This window comes from Lithobates pipiens, unplaced genomic scaffold (assembly GCF_037356315.1).
Source record: "Lithobates pipiens isolate NorthernLeopardFrog02 unplaced genomic scaffold, aLitPip1_a1.2 Scaffold_8, whole genome shotgun sequence".
Lineage (NCBI taxonomy): Eukaryota > Metazoa > Chordata > Amphibia > Anura > Ranidae > Lithobates > Lithobates pipiens.
The window spans coordinates 612,455,179-612,477,470 of NW_027507903.1; the positions used below are offsets into that span (position 1 = coordinate 612,455,179).

General features: G+C 42.5%; 1 protein-coding gene across 1 annotated transcript; it reads left to right on the forward strand.

Annotated features, from left to right (window-relative positions):
* The first annotated feature begins 313 nt into the window (after positions 1 to 313).
* Positions 314 to 18,852, forward strand: LOC143962337 (extracellular calcium-sensing receptor-like). Its single transcript, XM_077471636.1, has 6 exons — positions 314 to 531; positions 3,386 to 3,674; positions 8,839 to 9,669; positions 12,854 to 13,051; positions 16,901 to 17,024; positions 17,902 to 18,852. Exons 1-6 carry the CDS (start codon positions 314 to 316, stop codon positions 18,813 to 18,815), a joined length of 2,574 nt encoding a protein of 857 aa, XP_077327762.1. The 3' UTR covers positions 18,816 to 18,852.
* Positions 18,853 to 22,292: the final 3,440 nt, after the last annotated feature.

Here is a 22,292-nt window from a genome sequence, read left to right on the forward strand (position 1 = left end):
TGTTAGCTTGGTGGATAGACATTCAAGCATCCAGGCTCAAACAATCATTCCTCAATCCAAGCTTCCTAGATTATTATCTTCCTAATTTTATTATTTGGTCAAACAGCTATTGAACCTCTTGTCATCATGCTCAGTGTATTGATTTGCAGTTATACGGTTTACTGTTTGACAAGATGATCACTATATACTACAATACTTTACCTTTTATTTTCCTTTCCATTTATTTTTGCAGAATAAGTCTAGATATGTAAAAATACAAATGCAGTCATGAGTCTAATTTATTCACAGATGTTGCCAAAAAGCGTAAAGCAAGATGGACATTTTATATGCAGCTATCTGGAAGCTGACTTTATTCCACCTCATTCTGGCATTGTACTTACATGACAACAGATGCAAACTGGATATGTCAGAGATGAAGGGGACAACAAGGATGGGAGACATCATGGTTGGCTTCATTATACCGTTGTATCTAGACAAGGTCTATGAACAAGTTTCCTTCACAGAGAGGCCACCGAAAACTACCTGTGCTCTGTAAGTGGAGTATTAACACATACTATTTCTGAACTTCTGGAGTATAATTTGGAATGTCAAAGGAAAAGGATGAATAGGGGTGTTCTAGAGGGCACTTGCTCTACCACATACACAATGTCTAAATGTGAATGATTGGAGTCTCTTTCCTAACTGGTGTTCCCCTTTCCAATTAAGACAACTAGGTTAAGAAATTAATGTAACGGTCACTGAGCCTATACCTATTCCACCCATAAGCAGTGTCAACAAGATATGGGTTTCAGTGTCCCAATTAAGGATGAGCCAAACCCCCCCCCCCCCCCCCCCGGTTCGGTTCATACCAGAACTTGCTAACAGGCAAAATATTTGGACATTTGGATGAACACACGAACACCGTTAAAGTCTATGGGACACGAACATATCAAATCAAAAGTGCTAATTTTAAAGACTTATATGCAAATTATTGCCAAAAAAAGTGTTTGGGGACCTGGGTCCTGCCCCAGGGGACATGTATCAATGCAAAAAAAGTAAAAAAAAAGTGATTTTAATAATGCTTAAAGTGAAACAATAAAAATGAAGTATTCCTTTAAATATCTTGCCTGGGGGGGGGGGGGGGGGTGTTTATAGTTGCCTGTTAATTGCCACACTTTTCCCATTTTTAGAACAGTACCACAGCAAAATGACATTTCTAAAGAAAAAAAAGTAATTTAAAACTGATTGCGGCTGTAATGAATTGTCAGGTCTCGGCAATATAGATAAAACTCATTGAAAAAAATGGCATCCCCCCAATCCATTACCAGGCCCTTTAGGTCTGGTATGAATATTAAGGGGAACCCTGAACCAAAATTGAAAAAAAAAATGCACGGGAGTCCCCCCAAAATCCATACCAGGCCCTTCAGGTCTGGTATGGATATTAAGGGGAACCCTACACCAAATTTAAAAGAAATATGGCGTAGGGGTCCCCCTAAAGTCCATACCAAACCCTTATCTGAGTACGCAGCCTGGCAGGCAGCAGGAAAAGAGGGGGGACAAGAGAGAGCCCCCCTTCCTGAACCATAGAAGGCCACATGCCCTCAACATGGGGGGGTGCTTTGGAATCACCCCCAAAGCACCTTGTCTCCATGTTGATGGGGACAAGGGCCTCATCCCCACAACCCTTGCCCGGTGGTTGTGGGGGTCTGCGGCCCAGGGCTTATCGGAATCTGGAAGCCCCCTTTAACAAGGGGACCCCCAAATCCCAGCCCCCCATGTGAATTGGTAACATGTACATTGTACCACTACCATTTCACAAAAAAAGTGTCAAAAATAGTAAAAATGACAAGAGAAACTTTGGGACAAGTCCTTTATTAAAAATAAAATAATAATAATTTTAAAAAAAATGTCCCGCAATCTAAATCCATCTCACGACAAACTGAAAAAAGAAAAAAAAAACACAACAGCTCCGCCTCCATAGTTACATAGTTACATAGTAGGTGAGGTCGAAAAAAAAGACACAAGTCCATCAAGTTCAACCTATGTGAGTGATTATATGTCAGTATTACATTGTATATCCCTGTATGATGTATAGTTTTTTGAAACTATCAATGCTTGGAGTTTGCATGTTCTCCCTGTGCCTATGTGGGTTTCCTCCGGGTACTCCGGTTTCCTCCCAAACTCCAAAGACATGCTGGTAGATTAATTAGACCCTGTCTAAAAATTGGCCAAAAATATGTGTATGTGTTTGTAAGCGTGTCGGGACCCTATGGATTAAAGGACTGCACTATACCGAAGACACCGGCGGCAAAAACACCCTGAGGCGATTCAGTTCGCATAGGTAGCGCTATACAAGTCACTCATTGATTCATTTCCTGCTGAGACCACCGCCTTTGGAAGGGAATTCCACATCCTTGTCACTCTTACAGTAAAGAACCTTCTACATAGTTTAAGGTCTTGTTAAACTCCCTTCTGCAAAAAAGTGTTATCCCTATTGTGAGGTCACCAGTATGGCATTTGAATGTTTCAAGATACTTTTAAAAGATTTGACAGAAAGCACCCTAGGTCCCTTAAATCATGCTTTAGTATGCAAATTTGAAACTTCTACATCCTGCACTACTGACCCATTACCAATGGGCAATATCAAAATGCAGATTATGTGAGGGGCAGAGCCATGCTTTCCAACAGAAAATTGATTGAACTTAGCTGGGCACCCTGGAATTTGGGGGGCCTGGACACTTTTTTTTACTTCTTACCCTTAAAACCCAACTGAATTGCTGCTCTGGCTGCTGTCCACATCATGACACATCAGAGTGGGTCTCTAAAAGTCTGACACATTACATGCCAAGCTCCAATTACTGGCACTCACATTCCCAGAGAAGTACAGTTGACTGCAACATTGTACAGGTGGCCTGTTGGACCAATGGAGATCTGAACCACCAGTTGTGTGTGACAGCGGTGGCCCATCTATCCAGCTTGTGGCCAGCTAGGGTATTTTTGCCTTTGGTGCTGCACATAGTAAATAAAAGAAAAGAAAAATATGAACATATTTATTGCTGTATGTACAGCTTGACTGCATTACAGTGATATGTGCAGAAGCTTAATTGGGGTTTTAGATAAAGCTATGGGGGAATTAAATTCGGAAACCAAATTAATAGCCAATAAGCAACAATGCCACCCATATCTATACATGGGCTTAAGTAGACCCTTATTGGCTGGTACATAGGGTTATAGGCTGGTACCTTCTGGTGATTAGACAAAGCGTTTGAGGACATATTCCTTGGGTATCCCTCTATAATTAAACCTCACTCCTAGTCCTAATTTTTTATTGGTCCAATAAATATAGCTCATGTCTAATAAGAGCTTTTTCTTAATTTTCACAACTTTTCTTTATTTCTCGGTAAAGGTTTCACTTTGAAAATTATCAGCAGCTCCAGGCTTTAATATTTGCTGTAAATGAGATCAATGAGAGTCCCAACATCCTTCCAAATGTTACCTTGGGACTTCAGGCCTACGACTCCTGCAGTGATCTTCATCTGGATTTAAAGGGTAGTCTACAGTTGCTTACTGGACAGAGTCTGGCCATGCCAAACTATCGATGTAATAAGGCACCCCTAAGTTCTATTATTGGTGCATCTATTTCTACGCATTCAATTGCCATGGCTCACATTTTGGGACTCTACAGATACCCACAGGTAAATATTTTTAAGTTATTCTGAGATTTGGAGTATCCTTATAAAGTTGACTTACGTTACACTAAAGGTAAATCATTACTGTTATGCCGCGTACACACGATCTGACTTTCCGGCGGACAATCCGACAGACTTTGCAGCTGACGTCCACCGGACTTTCAAACTAATGGACTTGGCCACACACGATCACTCCAAAAGTCAGATGGATTAGAACGTGATGACATAGAATAAGGAAGTCCATAGCCAGTAGCCAATAGCTACCCTAGCGTCTGTTTTAGTCCATCGGACTAGCACACAGACGAACGGATTGTCCGCTAAAAGCCGAGTCCGGCAGACAAACTTGAAGCCAGTCTTATTTCTAGGTCTGCCGGACTTTTGGGAAGAAAAAGTCTGCTGGAGCCCACACACGATCGAATTGTCAGACGGACTCTGGTCCGCCGGAAAGTCCGATCGTGTGTACGTGGCATTATACTCATTTTATAGCACAAGTAAAAGCAAGCTCAATGGCTTAGTTGGTGCACCTTGACCTTTGTAGAATTAAAGAAGACCCTGCATGAAAATTCAAGATCCACTTATTTTACAACTCCCACCTCCTCCATGTGAAAAAAGTGAAACCAATGGAAGAAACATGTAAAACATATCTTATAAATGGCTTTCAATTGCTTCCTGTAGGCAAGGGTGGCATCACTGAGTCTTCTTGCTGTACCCTGGGAAATCTGAGGATTCCAAATCTAACAAGAAGGTGCTGCAGCACTGTGCAGGAGCCCATTCCTGTGACACTTGGGAGCCTCAGCTTTTCTAGGATCCCTCAAGAAGGCCTAGGGAGTGACGTTATCATCACTAGCTGTCATAGTAAATATTTTATTTTACATTTTTCTTTTAATATTTTATTGTATTATTGCTTTCACTTAGAATTATTACATGGGAGGGGTTATAGACTGTATAATAAGCAAACCTTGATGAATGACAGTGGGAGGGTCAATTCCAGTAGAGGTATGGATTCCGTAGCTGAGAAATGCAGTTCTGGATGTACAGTTATCCAATTCAACATGGAGGAATGATCTACATGGCTCAGTCCACTATTATTAAATGAGGAATTTTCCCCTTATCGTTGGGATATGTGATGGAATGAGATATGTGAATAACTTATGTTCTAAGAAGGATCTACTGTACTACTCACTGGATCATTGGGAGAGCTTTTTGATGTCTTTAGTCCCTTCTCAGTGATAGTTTTTTAATTAGCTAGCCAATCGCAATCTGCTACCAAAAAGCATTTAAGTGGTGCTGGCCTTTCCTATTAAATAATTTAACATACTTTTAATGTTTCATGGGTACAGTGTGAAGAAAAAATAGTTTACTAATAAATATCTGTAGCACCCTCTCAGCTAGGCTGTTAGTAAGTGTAGGCTAATTTAGTTCTTTAGCTCCTCTATAATCAGTGGAGCTGCCTGTTATTGGTTTGGTCTGCTCTTGGTTCTGCAGGCTGTAGAATTGATTGCTTCCCCCTGTCTTCTAGAGGCTTCCAGAATATAGTGGGTGGGAGAGTCAAATGGACAGTTTATTATTTATGCAGCTCCAGCCAATCCCTGGGGGAAGGCACCCATATGGTGGTTAGAAGAATGTATAAATAGTCTCAAGCTTGGGAGAGCAGTGTTCTTCCCTGTGTTCAGGAGGAGAGGTTCCCCAGATAAAGTCATGTGGGCGTGACACAACGCGTAGGGCACAATACAGAGTGGAGGTATAACAGAAGTGATGCACTAGGACAAGCTCGCTGCTTGTGGAGTATATGCACATTTTTAATTGTCAAAAAGTGAGTAATCATGCTGTTCTAAACACATCTTTTAAATCAGGGATCTGCAATTAGCGGACCTCCAGCTGTTGCAAAACTACAAATCCCATCATGTCCCTGCCTCTGGATGTCATGCTTGTGGCTGTCAGAGTCTTGCTATGCCTCATGGGAATTGTAGTTCTGCAACAGCTGGAGGTCCGCTAATTGCTTATCCCTGTTTTAAACGATACTGCACTATGGGGAGTTTCTTTTATATTAGCAACTAACTCAGACTCACCAAGAGGGACCCCCCAAGATCACCATAGAGAAAAAAACAGCCATCACAGAGATACATCAACTAGATAAACCACAGGAGGACCCCTAGAGTCAGGAGGAGATACAACAAGGGATGGGAAAATATACCTTTATATGTTGTTACCTTACAGCAGTAAGGTGAGAAGCTATGAGCACTTAGGTGCCACAGTACTAGAAGGAAGAGACACTTTTAATGGTGCAAGTATATACTCATTCATACTATAGTTTATCACCTGCATTTAACACCAAAAATAGACTTTTTATTTATGTTTGTTTATTTTCAACTAGCCACCATTGCATTTTAACCACTTAAGCCCCGGACCATTTGGCTGGCCAAAGACCAGACCACTTTTTGCGATTTGGCACAGCGTCGATTTAACTGACAATTGCGTGGCCCCCAAACAAAATTGATATCCTTTTTTTCTCAAAAATAGAGCTTTCTTTGGTGGTATTTGATCACCTCTGCGGTTTTAATTTTTTACGCTATAAACAAAAAAAGAGAGCCAATTTTGAAAAAAAACGCATACTCTGTAAGGACAGATGATCTGTCAGTTCCCTGCTCAGAGAACCGGAAACAGTGTGTTTACACTCACATCTCCCAGTTCTCCATGTGCCCTGAGCGATCACGGGAGCCCGGCGGCGATCGAGATCGCCGGGCACTCGCATCTGCTCGGGGAGTGAGCGGGGGCTCGTGCGCCCCCTAGTGGCCGTTTATGTTACCGACGTAACATACCTGCGATTTGCGCAGCCGAGCCATGCCGCCGCAGTACAACTGCGGCGGCTGGTCGGCATGCGGTTAATATACCTAGCTATGCTTTCTCACAGGTACTGAGTACTATTGATTTTGCACATTTCTAATGAGAAACGTGAACATATATTTATGAATAATTTCTTTTAGCTTGTTTATGTTTTGGGCAAAATTATTATATGTTAATACAGTATATATTAATCACAAAGAGTTCACACACATCAATGGCGCAGCACCAACACTTTTTGTTCTTAGCAAGCTAAAAGAGAGGGGTTTCACCAAGGATTTGGTCTTAAGGCTCAGTGTGGAGCGATCGTGTGTACGAGAGCAGGAACAGGGATTTGTGTGTGTGTAAACACACAAATCCCTGTTCTGTCAGGAGAGAAGAGACATATCGTTTGTTTCTACAAGGAAAAACGATATGTCTCTTCCTCTCGTCACTCCTACCCCCCCACAGCTAGAACACATCCAGGGAACATACAGTTAACCCTTGAGCACCCCCTAGTGTTAACCCCTTCCTTGGCAGTGACATTTTTAATGCACTGATTGCTGTATTTTTGTCAGTGATCCCAAAGGTGTCCGATCTGTCCGCCGAAATGTCGCAGTACCGTTAAAAATTGCAGATCAGTGCCATTACTAGTAAACAAAAAAATAATAATAAAAATGCCATAAATCTTTCCCATAGTTTGTAGATGCTATAACTTTTGCACAAACCAATCAATATACGCTTATTGTTTTGTTGTTTTTTTTTACCAAAAAGATGTAGAAGATTACATATTGGTCTAAACTGAGAAAGAAATGTGTTTTTTAGAAACATTTTTGGGGATATTTATTATAGCAAAAAGTAAAAAATATTGTTTTTTTTTTCAAAATGTACACTTTTTTTTGTTTATAGCACAAAAAATTAAAAGCGCAGATGTGATCAAATACCACCAAAAGAAAACTCTATTTGTGAGAAAAAAAGGACGTCAATTTTGTTTGGGTACAGTGTTGCACGACCGCGCAATTGTCAATTAAACCGCCGCAGTGACGTATCGTAAAAAATGGCCCGGTCATTAAGAAGCCAAATCTTCCGATCTGTAAGGGTTAAGGGACTGGTCTAAGCAGTAACTGCAAAGGGAAAAGCCTCCACACATTTGAGGAGTTATGGAGTATCCCACAGCTTCCTTAAAGCGTAGCTCCACCCAAAGGGGTAAGCTCCACTTGTTTTCTTCCTTTCCCTCTCTTCTGCCACATTTGGCACCTTTCAGGGTGGTGGATACCTGTTTTTGGCAGGTACCCGCTCCGACTTCTGGGGGGCTTCACCACAGTGAAGTCACCAGGAAGTTCGGCCCCCTCCCCCTTCCCCCACCGCCGGACCATTTACAGAGCGCAGCGTGCTTTGTGCATGTGCAGTAGGGAGCCAGCTGTGAAGCCGCAAGGCTTCATTGCTGGTTTCCCTCACAAGGAATGGTGCGGGCAGCACCCGAGAGCAAATTGAAAAATCAGCAGCAGTGTCGACATCACAGGATTCCTGGACAGGTAAGTGTCCTAATATTAAAAGTCAGCAGCTACAATATTTGTAGCTGCTGACTTAATTTTTTGGTGGAGGGGCTGGAGCTCCACTTTAAGACCTGACCAAGTTACTCTGCAATAAAATGTAAAAAAGGCAACCCTTAGTCCTTGTACACACGGTCAGACATTCCGCCAACCAAATCCGTCGGATTTTGTCCGACGGATTTTGCCCGAAACTGTTGCATACACACGGTCGGACAAAGTTGTCGGAAAATCCAATCGTTCAGAACGTGATGATCTTATTTCATTACGACGGGACTACGTTCAGGCTAGTAGCCAATAGCTTTGATGTAGGAATTTGATCTGAGCATGTGTGGCACTTTGTCCGATCGGAATTCTCTACACATGATCGGACAAGGTCCGATCGGAGTATTTTGTCAGAAAATTTTACCAACAAGTTGGAAAATTTGGTCCGTCGGATACTCCGATGGAAACAGTCCGATGGAGACCACACACAGTCGGAATATCCGATAAAACGGCCCGATCGGACACATTCCGTCGGAATCTCCGACCGCGTGTACAAGGGCTCATCCTTTTTACTGAGCCAGAAGATTGAAAGTTACTGTTTGCTTGGCTGCCGCAAAAAAAACCCGAGACACAAATCAGTGCCACATATCTTTTACAAGTATTTGATAAAATGAAGGTGAAATGAAGTAAATGTATAAATCCCCCTAAAAAAATAAAAATAAAAAAAAAAGACTGAAAACCATTGTACTGTTATTTTGGTTAAACAAATATTCTATGCAAATACAATAAAAATGCCATCTATGATATTTCCCCAGGTAAGCCATTTTTCTACAAGTCCACTTCTGAGTGACCGGACCAAGTTTCCATCTTTTTTCAGGACTGTACCTGGTGACATGTTTCAGTCGAAAGGTCTGTCGGAGCTGGTGCTCCACTTTGGTTGGACATGGATTGGCTTGTTGGCCTTGGATAATGACTATGGTCAGCAGGGAATTCAACTGGTACGAAAGGGAATTCTTGAGGCAGGAGCATGCATGGCCTTCATGAAAAACATTCAAATGGATAGACCAGATCGCAATGCTCCTAGCATTGTTGCTGATATGAAAAAGTCCACTGCCAAAGTTATCATTGCCTTTTCTGATGCTATTAACTTACTTCCCATCGTGGATGAAATGCTAAAACAGAATGTCGTTAACAAAACTTTAGTAGCCAGTGAAGCATGGGCCACCTCCAGCCTTTTCGCCACATATCCATATTCAAATCTACTTTCTGGGACCATTGGGATAGCCCTTTACAGTGGTACTATTCCAGGATTCAGGGATTTCCTCAACAAGAACCATCCATATATGCATCTGCAGGACTATTGGGTGAAGGACTTTTGGGAGAAAGTATTCAACTGCAAATTGGTGACTCAGAAAAACGTAACAGATTCTTTGGTCAATGTGAAAAATAAATGCACAGGAAATGAAAATCTGGAGGAGATTCATAATAGTTACAATGATGTCTCCAGCCTGCGGGTGACCTACAATGTCTACACTGCTGTCCATGTTATTGTCAGAGCCTTGGAAGATCTCAGAAGCTGCAATACAACAAAAGGATCATTCTCTTGTAACATATGTGAAGATGTTAGGAATTTCAAACCATGGCAGGTACCCTTGAACCTGACTCTCATTAAGAATTAACCTTCTAAGCTAAGAATTAGCTTGTCTTTAAAGTGGTTATAAACCCTTACAACACACTTTGACCTACAGGTAAGCCTAGATTAAGGCTTACCCGTAGGTCCAAGAAATATCTCCTAAACCTACACAGTTTAGGAGATATTTGCCGAAAGATAGGCACCGCTGTCTTCGGCGCACTGAGCGTGCCGCGGCCAACGGCGAAATGCCGCGAGTGGCGGCTCCCGTGCGCATGCGCTGAAGTGACGTCATTGTGGCTTCACCGAATGACAGCGGTGGAGCAGTGAGACCCACCGAGAAGATGGATGCGCCGGACTACAGGGGACAGCGGTGACTTCGCTGGCTCCTGTGTCAGGTAAGTGATACATAATGGACTACTATGCGATGCATAGTAGTCCATTATGCTTTACCTTTCCAGGGAATGAAAGAGGAAGTAAACTCATCAGGGTTTACTTCCTGTTTAAAGCCCAACTCTGGGCTCTGCTCCACCTCACCAGCCTCAACATCCTACCTGCCTCCAAAAGACCTCCCTAATTGTGTTATGCTAGTTTTTTTTTTTACTTACCTTTTACAAAGTCATTAAGCCAGTGATATGATGTCACATAGTCCTCTATCTCGTTGCCTGTTCTCAGTCTGTGTGGTCCTTAATGATAGAGATAACAGTGCAGGCATAATGACATCATCACCTCTCTTGGCACTACACGGTGAATAAAAAGCCCATGGTAACACCCCCTCAGGAGGAGGGACCACAATGTCCTGTATGACCTCAGTAAGGATGAACTTCAGGTTTGAGTCGATGGAGATTTGACCTGAACTCTAAGCCCTTGTACACACGGTCAGAGATTCCGACAACCAAATCTGTTGGATTTTGTCTGTCGGATTTTGTCCGAAACTGTTGTATACACACGGTTGGACGAAGTTGTCGGAAAATCCGATCGTTCAGAACGTGATGACGTTATTTCGTTACGACGGGACTACATTCAGGCTAGTAGCCAATAGCTTTGATGTAGGAATTTGATCTGAGCATGCGTGGCACTTTGTCCGATCGGAATTCTCTACACATGATCGGAGTATGTCCGATCGGGGCATTTTGTCGGAAAATATTTCCGGCAAGTTGGAAAATTTGGTCCGACGGATATTCCGACGGAAACAGTCCGATGCATACCACACACAGTCGGAATATCCGACAAAACGCTCCGATCGGACACATTCCGTCGGAATCTCCAATCGTGTGTACAAGGGCTTACTGTCCAAAGTTTGCCAAAAGGAAGAACTAAATGGCCACATTTTGCTTACATGCCCACTCCACTGGTTTCTATTGTAGCAAGCAATAATTTATTTAGTGGCAGTATTACTAGCATCACTAATTTAATAACATCCCTGTCCACCCACCAGCTTTTTGAAAATATTAAACAAGCCATCAGGTATTCCAGCTGACAACATTGACACCATATACGTTTTGATTCCCATAGACTTCAATAGGGTTTGGGTGCTGTGGATTTTTCAATGTGTTCTGCGAACAAACAGCGAACTGAATTCTGAGGTAGGTAGTTGAGGTGCAGTGCGATGCAGCGGTAATAACACACATAGTCCATGTGCAAGTGCAATATAAAGAAATTGTATTGAAGTGATGAAAAGTTCACAATAAAACTAATGGGAAGACAGCCCAACAGGGGGAACACTCGTGTGTCCCAACAGCGTGTAGAGAACAGATTTTCAGCTCCTGTTAGGAGGGGCAGAATGTGGCCTGGCTTGTGTCTAAGCGGGAAGATGCCCTGCCACTTGTTTTGCCCCTAACAGTACACTACCCAGTGGCAAATGTGTGTCGAATCTGGGAGCCAGGGCCCTAAATAGGCCCTTCCTAACCCAAGATGGCAGCTTGAGTCACATGGGGTGGCAGCATCCAATCATACAGCTTCCCCAGTGACCCAGGAAACCTTAGAGGGACCATGTTCCTCTTAACTTCCTCTCCAGCTGCAATGCCAGTGTGGACAAGCACCACTTGCAGAGAATAAAGTAGACTGCACCTGCCTACACGCTTATCACTAGTCCTCAGTCTTCTTGGTTGAGTGACAAAAATACATAGGACTGAGGACATCTAGTGACGGAGAAGAGGTACTGCTGGGGACAGCTCCAGATTGAAGGTGACTATTGCAGTAAGAGCTGTTTTTTGGTTGATTTGTTTTTTAAAGGTTGGAGGACATTTTGGGTTTTAACCAATGCACACATAAAGATGAACAGCAAAAGATTAAAACTCCTGTCAAGGTTTGTTTGCCATCTGTGCCTCCTTGTAAAAAGAAAATTAGCTTCCATTACCATAGACACAACAGGAAATTTCTCCAAAATAAAGGAAATCCCCTTTTATGCCGCGTACACACGATCAGAATTCTCGTCGGAAAAAGCTCTAAAGGTTTTCCCGTCGGGATTTCACTCAAACTGTCTTGCCTACACACAGTCACATCAAATTCCGACGGTCAATAACACAGCGACATACAACACGTTTGACGGCACTATAAAAGGGAAGTTTAATGCTTCTGAGCATACATCGAATTGTTTCCGAGCATGCAACGGAATTTTGCGTGTCGGAACAGCATACACACGATAGAAAGGTTTTCCGTCTGCAAAAATTAAGAACAGGCTCTCAATCTAAAGTCTGTCGGAAATGCCAACAGAAAAAGACTGATGGGCATACACACGGTCGGAAAATTCGATGAAAAGCTCCCATCAGACTGTTTACATCAGAAATTCCAGCTGTGTGTACGCGGCATTAGACAATGTTCACCAAAACAAGTGTCCTCATTATATCTGTTCCACCAATTTAACTGATAGCCAAGTCTGTAGAGAAGTTCAGGCCCAATGTACTATCTGATCCTATGATTCAAACAGCTCCACAAGGACATAGGGATCAGTCTGATCACCAATAGCACCATTATCATTTGTCTAGCACTGTTAGGCCTCACTTAGTATGGGCCAGGTTCACTTTAATCTGAATTTTTCATTTAACTGTCTAGATATTTGGAAATCAAAATGAAAAAAGGCTCCTGTGATGTTCATGAATTAATAATGCATAGATATAAAATGAAGTGCACAACAAAATAAACTAATATCCTCAACAAGTCCATAGATTATTTTTTTATTTTTATTTATTTACTTGCAGCTTCTGCACTATGTGAAGAAAGTGATGGTGAAGCTGAGTAATGGGAGAGAGCTTTACTTTGATGAAAATGGCGACCCACCAGCAGTCTATGACATTGTGAACTGGCAACTGAGCCCAGAGGGCACCATAAGCCATATGAAGATCGGCAGTTATGACTCCACCCTAAATAAGCAATTTACCATTGATTCAAAATCCATGGTACAGACCGCTACAAATCCACAGATTTAGGACCATCGAGGAGGGTCAATTGTGGGTCTACTGCAACTGATTCTGAATGATCTGAGAAGGGTTTTAAACTGATGTCAAAAGCATTGTACAGTTACCAAACAATGTTTAGTGACACTGGCCCTTAACTTTGACTATGTCGCCTTTTTAAAACATAGGAGTTGTTGCTGTAACAGCTGCCTCTGTCAAAAAGCAGACAAAGAGATACAAAGTAACGCTGTTATTTTTGTATGGACCCAGGGTTTACCCTAATCGGCTCTAATGAACTCCTTCTTCCCCTTCTCCCCTTTACCATTTTTTGAATGCTAACTTTTTTTTGTTCAACTTTTTCATTTTTATTTGCTTTGTTTGATAATTTTTAGGGGTTTGAATTAGAAAAATACAGCATTTTTTAACTCTTTCTTTTACTAAATAAATGAATTAGAATTCTTTATACTATAATCATAATTTTATTATAATTTCAAATGGGACAATTTAGTTACATGTGTTGTTTTTTTTAAACACACACTGATCAAAGCAGAACATTTCTTTATATATATATATATATATATATATATATATATATATATATATATATATATATATATATATATATATATATATATATATATATATATATATATATATATTATTGTGCTTTTTATCTTGGAATTGCATAAAAAACAAGTATTTTTTGTCAAAACAATATCATCAAAGAAAGCCTTGTTTGGCCAAAAAAACAACATACATATTTAATTTATTATCTAAAAATGTTGTGTCATTTTAAACAGCACAAATTATAGAATATAATTCATGCTTTTTATTTACAGTAACATTATTTTGTTTAAAACCCACACTAATTAAAGTAGTAGTAGTGGTTTATTTATTTTTTGTTTTGTTATCTTTTTTGTCTACAAATTGCATAAAAAATAAAACAATTTTTGCAACACAATCTCACAAAAAGAAAGCATTCTTTGTCCAAAAACAACATACAGTGGGGAGAACAAGTATTTTATATATTGCCGATTTTGCAGGTTTTCCTACTTACAAAGCATGTAGAGGTCTGTAATTTGTATCATAGGTACTCTTCAACTGTGAGAGACGGAATCTAAAACAAAAATCCTGAAAATCACATTGTATGATTTAAAAAAAAATGAATTTGCATTTTATTGCATGACATAAGTATTTGATCACCTACCAACCAGTAAGAATACTGGCTCTCATAGACCTGTTATTTTTTCTTTAAGAAGCCCTCCTGTTCTCCACCCATTATCTGTATTACCTGCACCTATTTGAACTCGTTACCTGTATAAAAGACACCGGTCCACTCAATCAAACAGACTCCAACCTCTCCACAATGGCCAAGACCAGAGAGCTGTGTAAGGACATCAGCAATACTATTGTAGACCTGCACAAGGCTGGGATGGGCTTCAGGACAATAGGCAAGCAGCTTGGTGAGAAGGCAACAACTGTTGACGCAATTATTAAAAAATTGAAGAAATTCAAGATGACGATCAATCTCCCTCGGTCTGGGGCTTCATGCAAGATCTCACCTCGTGGGGCATCAATGATCATGAGAAAGGTGAGGGATCAGCCCAGAACTACATGGCAGGACCTGTTAAATGACCTGAAGAGAGCTAGGACCACAGTCTCAAAGAAAAACATTAGTAACACACTACGCCATCATGGATTAAAGTGGTTGTAAACCCTTACAAACCACTTTGACCTACAGGTAAGTCTAGATTAAGGCTTACCTGTAGGTCCAAGAAATATCTATACGGTTCAGGAGATATTTTCCCGAAGACGGTCACCGCTGTCTACGGCGCATGTGCCATAAACAGCGGCGCGCAGGCGCACTGAGCGTGGCATCCTCGATAACAAAGATGCCGCACAATGCCGCACGTCTCGGCTCCCGTGCGCATGCGCGGGAGTGACATCATCACGGCTTCGCCGAATGACAGTGGCGGAGCTGCGAGACCCCACCGAGAAGATGGATGCGGCGGAATACAGGGGACAGCGGTGACTTCGCTGGCTCCTGTGTCAGGTAAGTGACACATGATGGGCTACTATGCGATGCATAGTAGTCCATTATGCTTTGCCTTTGCAGGGAATGAAAGAGGAAGTAAACTCATCAGGGTTTACTTCCTCTTTAAAATCCTGCAGTGCACGCAAGGCCCCCCTGCTCAAGCCAGCGCATGTCCAGGCCCATCTGAAGTTTGCCAATGACCATCTGGATGATCCAGAGGAGGAATGGGAGAAAGTCATGTGGTCTGATGAGACAAAAATAGAGCTTTTTGGTCTAAACTACACTCACCGTGTTTGGAGGAAGAAGAAGGATGAGTACAACCCCAATAACACCATCCCAACCGTGAAGCATGGCGGTGGAAACATCATTCTTTTGGGCTGCTTTTCCGCAAAGGGGACAGGACGATTGCACCGTATTGAGGGGAGGATGGATGGGACCATGTATAGCGAGGCCAACAACCTCCTTCCCTCAGTAAAAGCATTGAAGATGGGTCGTGGTGGGTCTTCAAGCATGACAACGACCCGAAACACACAGCCAGGGCAACTAAGGAGTGGCTCCATAAGAAGCATCTCAAGGTCCTGGAGTGGCCTTGAGTGGAGGGAGCTGAAAGTCCATATTGCCCAGTGACAGACCCTAAACCTGAAGGCTCTGGAGAAGGTCTGTATGGAGGAGTGGGCCAAAATCCCTGCTGCAGTGTGTGAACCTGGTCAAGAACTATGGGAAACATATGATCTCTGTAATTGCAAAGGTTTCTGTACCAAATATTAAGTTCTGCTTTTCTGATGTATCAAATACTTATATCATGCAATAAAATGCAATTTTTTTAAAAACAAAATCATACAATGTGATTTTCTGGATTTTTGTTTTAGATTCTGTCTTTCACAGTTGAAGAGTACCTACAGTATGATACAAATTACAGACCTCGACATGCTTTGTAAGTAGAAAAACCTGCAAAATCGTCAGTGTATCTAATACTAGTTCCTAGTTAAATCCTGGCAAAGGAATCTAAGTTATTCCAAAAGTTTGCATCTTTAAAAACTTAAAGCGGGATTCCACCCTAAAGTGGAACCTCCGCTGATCGGAACCCCCCCCCCCCCCCTCCGGTGTCACAATTGACACCTTTCAGGGGGGAGGGGGGTGGAGATACCTGTCAAAGACAGGTATTTTCACCCACTTCCGGGCATAGACTCCCACGGGAGTCTACGCCATTTCCTGCCCTGCCGCGCTGTCTGCTGGGACACACACGGGTCCCAGTGACAGCGCGGAGATTTCCTATTGCGCGGCGCGGCTCGCGCATGCGCAGTAGGGAACCGTGAAGTGAAGCCGATTCGCTTTACTTCCTGATTCCCTCACCTCGAATGGTGGCGGCAGCAGCCGAGGCCCGAGCAGTCGATCGGCCTCGGCTGCCGGCATCGCTGGAACCCGGGACAGGTGAGTGTCCATTTATTAAAAGTCAGCAGCTGTAGTATTTATAGCTGCTGGCTTTTAATATTTTTTTTTTGGGCGGAATCCCTCTTTAAGTTAGCAAATAAAGGATATCACTTAAACTCCACACGTAATGCATTAATCACTGGCATCTGCATTAATGACAAAGTTATTGCTGAATAAACAGGCCATAGAAGAAATGTAAAAATTCCTCTGTTACAGGATAGGTGTACAGATGTGGGAGCTGAAGTGGTTAATAATCATTAAAAAACAGGCTTACTAATTATGGTAAAAATGTAGTTGGCATTCAGTGTTTTTATATCTATCTGGATATCAGTTTTAAATAAAGCATTCTATATATATAAAAGTCTACACGTTTGTTCTTTATCTAGGTACCTACCTCAGCCTGCAGTGATAGCTGTCCACCAGGGTTCAGGAAGGCTGCTATACAAGGACAACCAATCTGTTGCTTCCAGTGTGTGCCCTGCCCACAGGGAGAGATCTCCAACCAGACTGGCAAGTAAAGACCTGAGATCATAGACCATCTAACTTTCCCATTTCCAACCTGGAAGCTGAAAGTTACACTTTCTGCTCTTGAGTTAAAAGAGATCTATCAACAGTGGGGGTGCATCCATAAAGGACCCATAAAGGGCGCAGGAGCATTGCCCCCCTCTCCTGCCGCCTCTCTCTCACCATAGATAGATCCATGCATTGCATGAATCTGTCTATGGTCGCCGCTGACGCCCCCTATTCAGGTGTCGGGGCCCCTTCTTGGGCGCTGGGCACCTGAATTACAGCGGCGGGGTATTTTTGGAAGCGCCTGATTAGAGCCGTGGGCTCTAATAGGCTTCCAAAATGGTAAACAGCGGGCGCAATGCTGTGCGTTCGCTGTTTACTAGTGTTGTGTTAGGAAAGCGAATAAAGTGCGTTCCTAACACTGACCCGCCTCTCAGCCGTAGTCCCATCGTAACGAAATTATGTCATCACGTTCTGAAAGATCGGATTTTTCGACAACTTTGTCCGACCGTGTGTATGCAACAGTTTCGGACAAGATCCGACGGACTGAATCCGACGGACAAAATCAGACGGATTTGGTTGTCGAAATGTCTGACCATGTGTACAGGGGCTTATACTCATTTTCATGCAAGGAAAACAAAACAAAAACATAATTTTTGCTTGCACATGATTGGATGATGGAAGCCAGCAGAGCTCCACCTCATTCGCTAAGCTCTGAGTCAAATTCTTTTGTAAAGTTCAACTTCCCTTGCAACTTGAACAATCCTTTTTCCCTTCAGTAAATTGACCCCGAAGTATGAAGAAGGTGGCATGGGAGAAATGTATGCTTATATAGTCCTCCTAGCAAACTAATTATTATTTTTTTCCTGCCTTATAGATTCTCTTGATTGTTTAAAATGTCCATGGGACCAATGGCCAAATTCTGATAGGTCAACATGTCTCTTGAAGAACATAGAGTATCTTTCATATGAAGATCCCCTGGGAGCTGCTTTGGCATTTATCAGTGTCGGGTCCTTCCTGGTTCCTGTTGGTATTCTGCGGCTTTTCAGCCTACATAAGACCTCCCCTATTATTAAGGCCAACAACTACTTTCTAAGTTGTCTTCTTCTAGCATCTCTCTCCCTTTGCTTTCTCTGCTCTTTGGCATTTATTGGTTATCCAAGAAATGACAGCTGCTTCATGAGACAAACTACCTTTGGTATGGTCTTTACCCTCTGTATTTCGTGTATCCTGGCAAAAACTATAACAGTTATTTTTGCTTTTACAGCATCCAAACCAGCCAGTAGACTGAGTAAGTGGACCAAGCCTCAAGTGACGTACATGATAGTTTTTCTCTGCTCACTCTTACAGTTCATATTGTGTGTCTCTTGGCTAGCCCTTAGCCCACCATACTCTCAGTACAACCTTCGAGAAAAACCTGGAGCCATTATTGTTGAATGTAATGAGAACTCTACTGCTGCCTTTTGGACCATGTTGGGTTACCTTTTTTTCTTGGCCACCAAGAGTTTTATTGTTGCTTTCTTGGCCAGGAGCCTCCCGAACACTTTCAATGAAGCCAAGTTAATTACCTTCAGCATGTTGGCCTTCCTTAGTGTCTGGGTCTCCTTCATTCCAGCCTATCTCAGTTCTTCAGGGAAATATACTGTTAGTTTAGAAATCTTTGCCATCCAGTCATCAACTTGGGCACTAATTATCTGTATTTTTTTACCAAAATGTTATATCATATTGTGTAGACCAGCCTTGAATTCCAGAGAATGTGTTATTGGCAAAGGAAGAAAAAGAGATGTATAGGAGGGGATTATACAAACTGGCATTCAGCTTACTATTTTCCAACCAAAAAATCCAAAAGGCAACTAAGACTCATTTTTAAGGTTTTATCTTTGTAATTGTTTATTCTCACCTGCATGTACAGTATAGTGATTTAAACATATGTTTTTTGTATGCATTTGACAGCCACCCTGGTATGACAACACTACAAAAAGAAACTGAGAATATATTGCCTATGTTTTGCTGCATCTGAATAAAAAAAATTCAATACAATCCGAATCAAGTTTTCTAAAGACACTCAGATATCTACTGTATATAAAGTTTTATTAGAATTATAAGAAAGAAGTGTTTATGGTGTTCAATTAAGTTTAAGAATTACATGACCCTGTGGTGAAAGTATACAACCTACTATAGCAGGCGTCACTAAATGGCGGACCGTGGTCTGAGTCTGGACTGAATCAATGTCCCATCCGGACCTGCTTTTTTCCCTCAGCCGCAGCTAGCTCTGTTGTCTTTGCAGAGCTGACATCAGAAGAGCATCACAAGCAATGAACGGAGGGTAGGAGCTGGCCTAGTTAACTGATTGGTTGCTAGGGCTTCCCTGCATTCTAGCAACCAGTTACCTGGGGCATCTCCCGCCTTCCGTCCATCGCTTTGCTGCATTTCCGATGTCAGCTGCTTCAGATGTCCCCTGCTGTGCCTCCCACCCTCTGCCTTGTGTAAGGTAGGACAGGGAAGAGGGCTCTCTTGTTGTTATGAAAGATGGAGGAAGCTGGGGGTGATGTAAAGGGGTGTCAGAAACTGTAATATGAAGGAAGTGGAAGATGATATAAAAGGGGGACTGCAATGTGAAGAGGGGGTGTGGACAGTTATGCGAAGGGGGTGCTATAAAGGGGTGAGGACAGGAACGTGAAGGGGGGTGCTATGAAAGGGACATCGGTCCCTAAGAGGAGGAGCCACAGCCACCTCATCTGTGCCCACCAGTGCCGTCTGCCAGTGCCACCTGCCAGTGCCCACCAGTGCATATCAGTACCACCAATCAGTGCCCACCAGTGCATATCAGTGCCACCTATCAATGTCCACCAGTGGTGCCAATCAGTGCCTTGTCATCAGTGCCACCTAGCAGTGTTGCCTATCAGCATCACCTATCAGTGCCCATCACTGCCACCCATCAATGCCCATCACTGCCACCTATCAGTGGCACCTATCATTGCCATTCAGTGCCACCTACCAGTGCCCCTCAGTGCCGTTCATTAGGGTCACCCATCAGTGCCACCTCTCAGTGCCCACCAGTGCCACCTATCAGTGCCCACCAGTGCCACCTATCAGTGTCCATCAGTGCCGCAGCTGCCTTATCAGTGCCCATCAGTGCAGCCTATCGGTGCCCATAAGTGCAGCCTCATCATCGTACATCAATGAAGGAGAAAAATTACCTGTTTGCAAAATTTTATAACAAAATATAAAACTGTTTTGGGTTTTTTCAAAATATTCAGTCTTTTTTAGTTTTTTTAACAAAAATAAAAAACCTAGCAGTGATTAAATAGCACCAAAAGAAAGCTCTATTTGTGGGAAAAAAATATATAAAAATTTAATTTGGGTACAGTGTTGCATGACCGTGCAATTGTCATTCAAAGTGTGAGAGCGTTGAAAGCTGAAAATTGGTCTGGGCAGGAAGGTGGTTTAAGTGCCCAGTAAGCAAGTGGTTAAATTGTGCCGTACTGAGCTGCATGGTACTGTGTCACCATGCAGTGTGGCACTGGCAAAAACGCACCACATTTGCCATTGCACAGAGGTGTCATTGAGAGTCAAACATATAACTCAGACCGCTGCTGGACAAGCATGGGCCCCTTCTGATTTTTTTTTAAGCTTACATGACCTCAACATGGTGGGTGTACCCCCCTGGCAAGAACCTTGTCCCCATCTTGATGAGGACAAGGGCCTCTTCTGCGCAACTCTGGCTTGTTGATTGTGGGGGTCTGTAAGCAGAGGGCTTATTGGAATCTGGAAGCCCCTTTTAACAACAAAGAGGTCCCCAGATAATGCCAACCCCTATGTGAATGAGAAAGTACCCGAACTCAAAAAATTTCACACAATATACATCCATCATGTCTTTCAGTGATGGAAAGTAGGCCTATGTCAAACAGATATAATCAGATGTGCACCAACAAGATCTTATCCTGCTCATTCACTTCTGCTTCGGCAGAGGACAGCTGGTATATACAAAGGGTCCGAGGTCTCTCATGTGACGTCCTTGGCGATATATGGACATGACCATGTTTGGTTGATGACATCACGGTATGTGTTGCTGATCCCAATGCATGAGTGTAATTAGTGGCTCGGACAAGCAAATGTTTTGTTGGGTTTATACTATGAACTTACTGTAAAAGCCCTATTATGTTGAAGCTGTGTTTGATGCCTTGCTGAATAAAGATGCAGGACAAACATTCTTAGAATGTTATTGGATGTCCCTGTCTTATGTAACCTTTACCTCTACACATATACACTCTCTGCCAAAAAGTTTGGGTACACCTGGCCATCACATCTACACTATACACTGATCAGCTATAACTTTACAATTACAGACAGGTTGAGGGAATAGCGGTAATTATCTCATTACAATAGCATATGAAAGTCAGTGGGATATATTAGGCAGCAAGTGAACATGTAATCCCTGAAGTTGATGTGTTGAAAACAGGAAAAATAGGCATCAGTTTGTTGTGTATGGGGTTGCATTGTAGCAGACCAGTCAGGGTGCCAATGCCATCCACAGCCAAAAGCGCCTACAATGGGCATTTAATCATCATAACTGGAGCACTGGGCAAAAGAAGAAGGTGGTCTGGTCTGATGAATGATGTTTTCTTTTACATCATGTGCATGGCCAGGTGTATGTGTCACTTACCTGTTGAAAAGATGGCACCAGGATGCAGTATTGAAAGAAGGGAAGTCAGCGGAGGCAGTGTGATGCTTTGGGTAATGTTCTGCTGGGAAAACCTTGGGCCCTGCCATTTATGTGGGCGTTATTTGACATGCACCACCTTCCTAAACATTGTTAGTGACCAAGTACACCCCTTCATGGAAGCGGTATTCCCTGAAGGCAGTGACATCTTTCAGAAGGATAATGTGCCCTGCCACACTGCAAAAATGGTTCAATAATAGTTTGAGGAACTCAACAATGAGTTCCGAATGAGGACTTGGCCTCCAAATTATCCAGCTCTCAGTCCAATCAAGCATCTGTGGGATGTGATGGGAAAACAAGTCATCCATGGAGGCCCCACCTCACAACTTACAGGGCTTAAAGGATCTGTTAGTTATGGCTTGATGTCAAATACCACAACATACCTTCAAAGGTCTAGTGGCCTTTATGCTGAGAGAGGTCAGGGCTCTTTTGGCTGCAAAAGGTGGGCCTATTCATTATTAGATGGTTGGTCATACATTTATGGCTGATCATTGTATAGAAAATGTACCCCCCTCCAAATAACTTCACAACCTCAAATGAATTAA